At 27.9% G+C, this 10,916-nt stretch overlaps 1 protein-coding gene across 1 annotated transcript; it reads right to left on the bottom strand.

Annotated features, from left to right (window-relative positions):
- Positions 1 to 4,116: 4,116 nt before the first annotated feature.
- Positions 4,117 to 5,970, bottom strand: LOC100782347 (5-amino-6-(5-phospho-D-ribitylamino)uracil phosphatase, chloroplastic). The gene has a single exon (XM_003532700.5). The coding sequence runs from the start codon at positions 5,408 to 5,410 to the stop codon at positions 4,277 to 4,279; it is 1,134 nt and encodes a 377-aa protein (XP_003532748.1). The 5' UTR covers positions 5,411 to 5,970; the 3' UTR covers positions 4,117 to 4,276.
- Positions 5,971 to 10,916: the final 4,946 nt, after the last annotated feature.

A 10,916-nucleotide genomic window follows, 5' to 3' on the forward strand; every position in this document is an offset into this window, starting at 1 on the left:
CTCCCTAACTTGGAAATGGATCCCCTCAGGATGGAAGGTACGTAATTATTATTCTCACGATTAAACAAAATATCTTTCCTAATAAATTCTAATTTTCGAATATATTTGTTCTCCCCTATAACACAAATAGGTTTTTTGGGAAGTAAAAGATCAATATTCATAAGTATTTTCTATTGATTTTCAAGTCTCAAAGGAGATCAAGCATGTCACTTATTACAGTGTTTTTTTTTGGGGTTGCGTTTTCAACTCATTTGCACTCTTATTTTCACAAATTGTCATCTTCTACCCAGAAACAGTATTGTGCCACACGGGGAATTCCACTCGTAGCAACTTTATCATATATTTTTTATTTAGATTAAATATATTTTTTTATTAGAGACAATTATATTTAAATCGAATAAGAATAATGAATAATATGCGTTCACTGTCAGCTCCTATGTTTAAATATGAATGTCTGTGTCGAAATCAAATTAACCATTGATTGTAATTTAAAATAGTTTAGTTTCTTTTATTATATGGATACATAGAGATTTTAATTTGTGACTTTATGTGCAAAACGAAATAATCCTCATTATTGGGTTGCTGTGAAACATGTTGTGATGCTTTAATAAAATTATTAATTAAGCTCAGGAATTAATTAGGAAGCTTCGTGGATGTTCAATGTACTAATATCACCAATGAGGCAACGACTAATGATTTAACGCTGTCTTCTTGACTAAAATCTGCACTGGGCTATGTTCGATGTTATTGGAAAATAAGTGAGGATGTTATATTGTGTTGCCTAACATTTACATAAATATTTGTAGATTATTTATCAATAAAAAATTTGTAAAAATCAAATTCATATCAGCGTGGAATATGAATATATCCCTTATTTATTGGACCAACTTTATTAGATAATTAGAGCTATCATATACGGCGAGATTTTAGAATTCTTGTAACAAAAGTTTAGAGGTCGTCATGATGTTTTTCCTAATTAAATCTTACAAATAGATAACTTATTTTGGTTTTGTGCCGCTTTCGTTGTTAGTGTTCAGAAACTTTGTAGCAGTGTGTTTGGATTTTTATTAATGGGATAAATTTGTTTGTGTTTTTTAGTGAATAAATATCTAAATTGAAATAAGTAAAATTGTAAAATTAAATTTACTGTTAATATAATTTAAGTATCTTCTATATTTAATTACCTTTAAATTAAAGGTAGATGTAAGATACACTGTTTGGTTTAGAAAATAAGTTAAGGAGAGACAGTTTAGGTTAAAAAGTAAACGCTGAGAAAGAGAAAGTGAAAAGATTTGTAAATTTCATATAAGATGAAGAGAGAGAACGAAAAAGAAAAGAAAATTCTCCATTTGTTTGATAAAAAATATTTTCCCCTTAGTTATACCTTTAAAATAAATGAATTATATAATATTATATAGATATTCTTGTAATATTTTATTTATTTACTTTTATATAATTTTACTTGATCAAATTAAATAAATATTTATTTATTTATGCACACATTGCATAATATTTATGCACATGCTAAAATATAATATCATGTGCATGTTTATTTATAGAATTTAATTTTCATTGATTATTAGTATTAAAAAATTTATATTGTTAGTTAATTAAAAATTATTATAAATATGATTATAAAAATAGTTAATTAGTTAATATAAAAATCGAAAATTTGACTTTATAGTACTATATAAATTTATGATTAGGTGAAAGTATTTTTTTTACAATACATTTAAATTCTTGTTTATAAGAAGAAAAAAATGACCTCTTACGATAAATTTATGATATCAGAATGTTTACCTTAAAAAAAATCCCAAGTACAGTCTCTCTAATTTGGACATACTTAATCTTATCCCGCAAACACTGACTTGCATGTAAAAAATCCTACAAGTATTCCATTGAATTTTTGTCTATGCTAATCATCAAAGATTCCTTTCAAATATTCAATCGTCTTATATTGACACAGAACAAATTCTTTATTTCTTTTCCTAGTGTTAATTTAAACGTCAAGTTATTTTAGTTCTCTAATTCTAATATTTGTTTCAATCTAGTCTTTTATTTCACTTCATTTCTATTTATTTTCTTAGTTTTAATTTAATCATCAAGTTATTAATTTCACCTAGATAAAAAAAAATTGTTGTAGTTAAAGAAAAAGGCTACTACATTTTTAACGATAAAATAGATGAAATGAAATATAAAAAAATAGTAAGAACACGCCTAAAACAAAAAATAAAACTAAATGAGCAAAATGGTAATTTTACTAAAAACATTTATAGATTGGTCTAGAATGTAAGTGCACATGAAAGCCATCGCAGATCAATTCGTTTAATAACTTCAATAACTTCGAATGGTGGAGATTGAGTGGGGTCAATCCATATATCCGTTGTTGACCTTTAGAAAATGAGTGCCTCTAACCCTCTATCACATTTTGGTTTGTCAGCTTTTGTGCGAGTTGCCTCTAGAGGCAGAACATACATTGAAATTTATTGAAGGCATCAATCTCTCAACATATGTTATTTAATACACATGAACTTGAAGATCAACTTAATCTAATTATGCTATTAAAACAGGAACCTTTACAACCCCCAAAGCACGTTTGATAGGCAACGTTCCAAAGGTTCTTTTGAAAGCAACTTCTAAAATTATACGAGTATTTTTTTTTAATACATTCACATCAGCTATCAGATACTTAGTGTATGTTCGAAAACATTTAATTGAGGTTGAAGGAGGAGTGTATACTCAAAGAAGGGGTAGATCATTGGAGCTGGAAGGGAGAGCATCAGGGAAGGTACACGCTAAGATCACCATATAAAATACTGATGAACTTACAGATGACTGAAGAGGAAGGTATTGATTGGTGTAATCTGTGGAACTGCTATGTGCCAGCAAAGGTTACAACTTTCGTGTGGAAATTGCTACAAAATAGGATTCCTACGAAAGATAATCTAGCTCAAAGAGGGGTTATTCAGCAAGGAGATAAAATGTAGGGGATGCTACCAACAAACAGAGGATGCAGTTATTTTACACATGTAGATGGTTCTCAGAAATATGGAGAGCAATGTTCTCATGGCTGGGTATTTCAATTTTCAACAGTAACGCATAATGAGGTAAAGCAAAAAAAATTACAATTTAAAGGCACTCTCAAACAAATGAAGTTGAAGCAGAAAATAGGAATGGTAATTTGGTTTGCAACTCAGTGGGCAGTATGGAATGCAAGAAATCAAAACATTTTTGAAGCAACAGTTTTAGAGAAGGAACGTATAGTGGAAAGTGCCAAGCTGCAGTCATGGAAATGGTTGAAGGTTAGGAGAAAGAGTTTTGTGTACTCATTTATTAATTGGTGCAGTAATCCGCTGGAATGTATTAGTAGTTGTGGTTCATGATCATAGCATGAGATTATGTACATTTATGTTATGAGAAAAATAGATTTGCTTTGGTGCTTTTGTAAGAGTAAGCGGTATGTGTATTTAGAAGCATAGGCACTTCTGTAATGTTTGATTGTGGAGCTGGTCTTTAAAACATAACTTGTGTTTTGGAAGCTAGTCCTCAATTTTATAATAAAGGTTTTTGCTTGTGAAAAAAAAAGATAAAAATAAACAATTATTATTTTTTAGATAAACTGAACTAAATACATTCACTGTAACTTGTTTCACAAATAACTCAGCTTAAAACAAAGCTAGTTCATATTGTGCTAAAAAGGCTCAAATTATGCAATAGAAATTTTACTATTTTAGATCAATAAGCCACAAACCAGTTTTATGATTAACATTTATCCCCTTATTATGATTAACATTTTGGCCTTACTATACTTTAATCCCCCACAAACACAGCGGCATCCTTATAAATTCAAACAGAGGAAGAATGGTTTAAAATTAAGTCACTTGTGAGGTACAAATTACTCGAATTTTAGATATAACGCATCATTTGTGTTCATAAAAAAAACTCATTAGAAGGTTCCAACTTTCATGATTTTCCAAGATTTGGGGTTAGGGGATAATGTGTCACAAGATAAACTTGAAGGATCAAACGTAAAAATGACCTAAAGTTTATGAGGTAATTTGTATCCTATCTTATGGATGGAAACACCTGTAAATCAAATCTAAAAATTCGTGAATGTATATGAACAGAAAATTCATTAGTAGTAACATCAATGTTCAATGCATACCACTTATCATTTTTTCCCCATTTATTCTGTTTACCATATACACAAGTAACTAACCTGTAACTAATATCATCAACAATCAGATGAGTTCAATCAACTGTACATTTATAGGATTTACCAGAAATTTTCATCAAGTGATGATGTATCATGATCTTTTTCCACCTCCAGCTCCATCTCAGGCTCCACAGACCCAAATTCAGTCATTTCAATGTCTGCAAGATTCTTCAAATCAACCACTGAAAGCTCGTCAAGGCGCCTGACAACCAAGTCTGCAGCCCCAAGCTCATATACAGGATGCCTGCTAGCAACAGCCACACACTTCATCCGGGCTTCATGAGCAGCCTCCACTGTTAGATTGGAGTTACCAAACACAATGACCCTCTCAGGTATGAAGTTCAAAAGCTGTGCAGCATACACAAACATTTCTGGATCAGGCTTTCCCCTATGAACATCCTCTGCTGCTACAATAACACTGAAAGTGTCCTCAATCCCAATCTCCCCCATAGCAGACTCAAGAGCCTTTCTAGGCCGCGTGGAAACCAATGCCATTGGTATCTTATAATGCATCAAAACACTCACAAACTCCTTGGACCCAGACAAGAAACTATATATCCCACCCAGCAAAGCTTGGTAGATTTCTTCCTTTCTATTAGCCATTCTTCTCAGCTGTGCCGGATCCCTAGACCAACACAGCACTTCCGAAATCGCCTGTTCATTCTTCATGCCTTCTATTCTCTTGAGGATAAAAGCAGGAGGAGAGGGTTTGCCTTCTTCCTGAGAGAGTGCCAGCCAAGCCTGCTTCTCTAAATCGGGGTTGTCTTCAATTAGAACACCCTCCCACTCAAATATAGCACCCAACCAACCACATCCCATCCTCTCATGCCGGAGCAAGGGATTCCGAAGTGACAGCTTATCCGCCCTATTCGCCGGAGGCCACAAATCAGGCCTCTGATCAAATCCACGGTCAATCTTGTTATCCCTATTGGGCAATTTCTTTTCCCTATAAGCATGTGCTTCTCTTGTTAACTCCACAGCCAAGGCCTTAATTGATGAAAACACAAACCTATCCTGCTTATCAGATTTAGGCAAAGCCAGAGAAACCACAATCCTTCCCCCACCAAGAAACTCAGTTGTTGGGAACCGAACAGTATTCAAAGATTTGCGTTTAGCAGAAACATCCCTGGTTAAACTTCCACCACAAATTGGGCGGTGGCCAAGGAGTGAAGTTGCAGCAATTGATTCAACCATATTTTTTCCACTAACCTAATTGAATTGAGTTCCACAAAAAGGGAGGACCAATTATTGAATTGAATTGAGTTCCAAAGAAACCAACCTATGTAATCAAAGATTCAATGCTGAAGAAAGAACTTCAACCCTTTTTGCATATTTCCGAAAACGACACCATCTTGCGGTAAAACGACACCGGCGAAAACGCAGCTTAATCGTCGTGAAAATATCGTCTTCTAGAAAACACAAGCATACCAATTACTCGAATCGCAAAATTAACTAACAAAACAATAAATAAAATGCGTAAAACAGAGTAGAGAAAGTGAACGCGAAAAAAGCGAGAGAAAAAGAAAAAAATGTAAAGAAAATAGTTGAAAAGAGAAAGAAGAATGAAGAAAGAGAAAGGAAGTGAAAAGAGAGAATCAGAAACTTGATGGGGACGAAGGGGAAAAGGAAAAAATGAACATGAATGAATCTTTCTCCTTCAAATTCTTTGGAGAAGCTTTTTCTATACGTTTCCTTTTTTATTCCGATTTTTTAAGATTGTGGCTTATAAATCAGGAAGGAAGGTTGGGTAAAGAAGGGAGAGAGAAAGCACGCACCTACAGTATCAAACATTGAAGAAGAAACTGTCCACGTTGGCAAAATCGTCGGCTATAATTGGCACACGTTTCGTCACAAAATAAGATCACATTTTAATAGTGAGTAACTGACGGTGTTCCTATCATTACCTTTTCTTTTCTTTTTTAGTTAAAAATTCTGGTAAAACGGTTCACACGCTGACAAGCTAACACTGTTTCCCCTTACGGCACTCAACCACAGTGTAAGAATAATTTCGAGGCTTAACCAATTATACTGTTAGTTTTTATTTTATTTTAATTATTTATATTTTTTAACATTTCATTATTTATTTAAGAGTCTTTCTATTTTTTATTTGTCAATTTTAATAAATAAATTAAAGGTACTCACGTCTTTATTATATTTATGTTAACTATTGATTAGATTTTTATAATAAGAACTTAATTTAAATAATTACAAAATTATTATAATTAAACCTGAGAAGGTCTAACTTTAATACAAAAAATAGTACGAAAAAGTTATAAATTTAAATTTTTCGCTTAAAAGTTAAATAAAAATAATCTATGCGAGAATTAACTAAACTGTACAATAGTACTACTATAACTTTAAATCCACTTTCTTGTTAAAAAAAAAAAGACACTTTTTTACATTAAAAAAACACTTAAAATCCACCGCAACATTTATAAATAATTTATATTTTTTATAAGTTTTATTATTTTATATTAAACTAGTATAATAATTTGTGTTTTGCACTAGTTTAAGGTTTACAATTTATAAATTTTATATTATTATAATTTTTAATTTATTTGTAAAGTCTTTTATTTTAAATATATATATATATATATATATATATATATATATATCTTTATTTTTGTACATATGTGTATGTATGAATATGTATGCTTGCAAGTATATTTATAGGTATATGTTAAAAAAACATAAATTAAATTAAAAACAAACAAATTTGAACCAAATCATTATATTAAATATTAAAGTTATATTATAACAACTTAATTTATATATAATTAAATTTATTTAAATAATTTCAAATTACGCATACCTTTAAATTTTGATTACTATCTATTCATGTTTCATTAATAAGCAAGTAAAGTAAAAATTTATTTATTCTAGATACTCATTAAATTAACTATTTTTAATACATAAAAAAATGAAGTGCATATTTTTTATCATCTCTAATCATTATATTTATAACCTAAATTAATAGATAAATCAAGTAAAAGTTGAGAATTCAAAAATAAAATAATATTTTAGACAAAAAAATATGTTTTTAGTTCCTATACTTTTTATTGAATCTCATTTTTAGTTTCTAAATTTTCATATCTCTAATTTAGTCTCTAAAGTTTTAAGAAAAATTATTTTTAATTCTTCTTCACACAATCTTCACTAATGATGTTAACTTTTGCTTTAAGGTTACCAACTTATGCTCAATGTGACAAATTTGTGATAGGTGAGGGTATTATTTATTTTAGAAGAGAGTACCTTGTGGACTTGCATGTTAAATTTGTAATAGGTTAGGATACGTGATTTATGGACTTTCGAAAGGAGTATCTTTTGGACTTGAAAGTTAAATTTGCAATAGGTGAAGATATTATTTGTTTTAAGGAGCAAATGCTTCGATTACATGAATTTTTTGCAAAATGTTTAAGTACCAAAGTGGCACCATAAGAAAAAATATTTTTATATAAATCAAAGTGGCACCAAAGTACCACTATTACAAAGAATACATAACACTAGCAACCTAATTGTAGTAAATGGTTATAAAAAAAATTGCATCTCTCCAATTCTTGCATCTCCAAAACATTTTTCTGTTATATATAATTGTCACTTCTCGCTTTCAACAGCTACAACCTTTTTCCACACGCATATTCTTTTCATAATGGATGTGAAGAACAAGCTCAAATTTTGAACCACAGCTCATATGCAAGGACGAATATAAAGGGGGGCAACCATGGGCTTCTTTCTTTCTTTCATTATATATATAATAATTAATAATAAATATATTTTCCAGTAAAAATAAAATTAAATAATATACACTAGTTAGTATATAATAAGAGAAAAAATATATATAATGATAATGTAAAATATTTTGCACAATCATCTAATTATAATTTATCATATATAATAAATTTATTAATTTTTAAAATAATTATCTTAAAATAATTCAAAAAGTGATTTATGGTTGAATGAGGTGTATAAACATTAAACTCATATACTACTTCTAATATAAATAAATAAAATGATATATACTGATTAAAAATCTTACAATTAATATATGTTACACCACTAATTATATATTGATCTTTTTAAGACTGAAAAAAATACCAATCTTTTCAGTAATATATGTTGCCACTAATTACTACCATAATCTAACTCAAAGAGATATATTTTCTATGCTAATTATGCTTTGAGTATTATTATAAGTTTTATTTATTTAATTATTAACATTATATTATAAACATATTTATATAAATTTTATATAATTGTTAAGAAATTTGATGACTTTTAATTATTATTATACTTAATACGTTTGTTGCTTTTTTTTATGTTATGAGATTATTATTGTGAGACCAGTTTAATTGTTATTGTGCTTATAAGACAAAAAAAGTCTTCCAAAACATGAAAAAAAAATATTTGAGTTATAAAGTATAAACACAAGTAATTGTTTCTTTTATCATTTGAAAAGGAAACAATTTTAATTTTATCTGTAAAACTAATAATTTTTTTTATAAAAGTCATTATTTAATATGGTCTTCTAGATCTGTCACTGCTCTTGGGGTGCAGATGTAGCTTTTGAAAGTTAAGATTTAATGTGTTTGAGATAGCCATTTTAGTAAGTTCTTTTAAAAAAGATCAATTTCCCACATCATTATAATTATTTTCTAAAAAAAAAGCATTATTTGCCACATTGGACACAAGTTAAAACAGGTAGTGAAGTTTTTGTAAGAAAGGATTAATTTTTTTTTAAGTTTAGTGACTAAATTAATAGATATGAAAGTTTAAGGACTAAAGATTTTATGAAAATATAAGGACTAAAAATATATATTTTTTCTAATATCTTTATATTATATAACAAATAAATACATATAATATTTTTATATTATATATCAATTATTCATAATCATAATTACAAATTTTGTTCCGTGTGTGCCCGTCAAATTTTAACACTACTATAAAGAGGATGCATAAATCATTTTTTCTTGGAAGTAACATGTAACAAATGAAAATGGAGAAAAATCATTACTTACGGAGAACACTCTTTGTAACACATATAAAATTGAAAAAATAATACATTAGAAAGTAATGAAAAATGAAAGACACAAAACAAAAGGAAAGAAATAAAAATTAGACAAAGAAACAAAGATATAAAGGGATGAATAAAAAATCAATTCAAAATTTAAAATAGAAACTAAATTCAATTCAAATAATTATTAAATAATCAAACAGATATTTTTTTCTGAGTTTCTCTAACCGAAAAGATGGAAAACATTGATTACATATGATGATTTGAAATAATTAGAATTCAGTATTTAATTGTTGGATTATTTATAATTAACAAATAACAAGCACATTCCATAATACAAATCAATTTTTTATTAATTAATTATAATACATTTTTCAAATAAATATTTTCATATTAATAAATATATTAATAATTTTATCAGAATATTAATTATTAAAAAATTATATATGAAAATATATTTACATTTTTATTATTATAAATATAACCATCACAAAATTATTATCTAACAAATATATGAAAAAAATTATTTTTAATATTTTAAAATAAATTAAATTTATAAATATATTTTTAAATACAATCTAAATCATAAAAAAATGGTTTAAAGTATAAGAGAATATAATTATAAAAACTTGAGTTATAAAAAATCTTAAATTATACTTTTTAATGACTAATAACTTTATTTATATTTAAATTCGATTTGTAATTGAATTAAATTATTACAAATCATCAAATGATGACACATGTCATTCAATCTTGAGAAGTTGTCTAATTTCAACACGTGTCATCCAAATCTATTTTTGGATTCTCAAAATTAGTATTATAGATTTATTGAAAAAAATAATTTATTTTATATGTGATAAGAGTTGTTTTTATGAGAAAAAAAAATAGTTTTTAACTTATTTTATAATAATTTATAGAAATTTTATTTTATTTATGAAAATGATTTGTAATTTTCAATTTATTTGAATATTTTTACTAAATTTTATTAAAAATGATTTTATTATTTCAAATAATTTACTCAATGTATTTCAAAACTTGCAATAACTCTTTCTTTTATTAGGTTGTCTTAAATTTTACTTTGATTGTAGGTATCAATATTTAATTTGATTTAGAGTGTGTTTGGATGAGGGAATTTAAAATTCTGATAAATTTTAAATTTTAAGAATTTCAAATACTTCAATTGAAATTCTTTTATTTTCAAAATTTTGTGTTTGGATAAAAAAAATTGTGAGGGTGAAAGAAAATGAATGCAAAAAGAAGAGAAGATATGACTTGTGTACTTCCAAAGAGAAGAATATTGATGCGACATGGGGTCGCAAGGAAACCGGGACACAACAGAGTATACCACCATACTCGACCACAACATTCAACGGTGCAAGACATGGCCCAGGCTCTCCGCGCCAACGAGCATCTCCACCGCGTGATAGACAGCGACGCTGCGCGAGTTTAAACGGTGTTTCTTGAAGAAAAAGATCATTGACGTGAGTTAGAGAACAAGATTTTAAGAACTTTTAGGTGGAAGAGAGGATGAATGTTATAAAAGAAATACACAAACATTTTTTAAGGTTATTCTATCAAGAATATAATTTCAATTTATCATCTTTTAGAAGGAAATTAAAATTCAACATTTTTAGTTGTTTAAATTTTTTTTAAAATTCTAAAAATTTAAATTTTTCATAAAAAAAA

This window comes from Glycine max, chromosome 8, assembly GCF_000004515.6.
Source record: "Glycine max cultivar Williams 82 chromosome 8, Glycine_max_v4.0, whole genome shotgun sequence".
In the NCBI taxonomy this organism is placed as follows: Eukaryota; Viridiplantae; Streptophyta; class Magnoliopsida; order Fabales; family Fabaceae; genus Glycine; species Glycine max.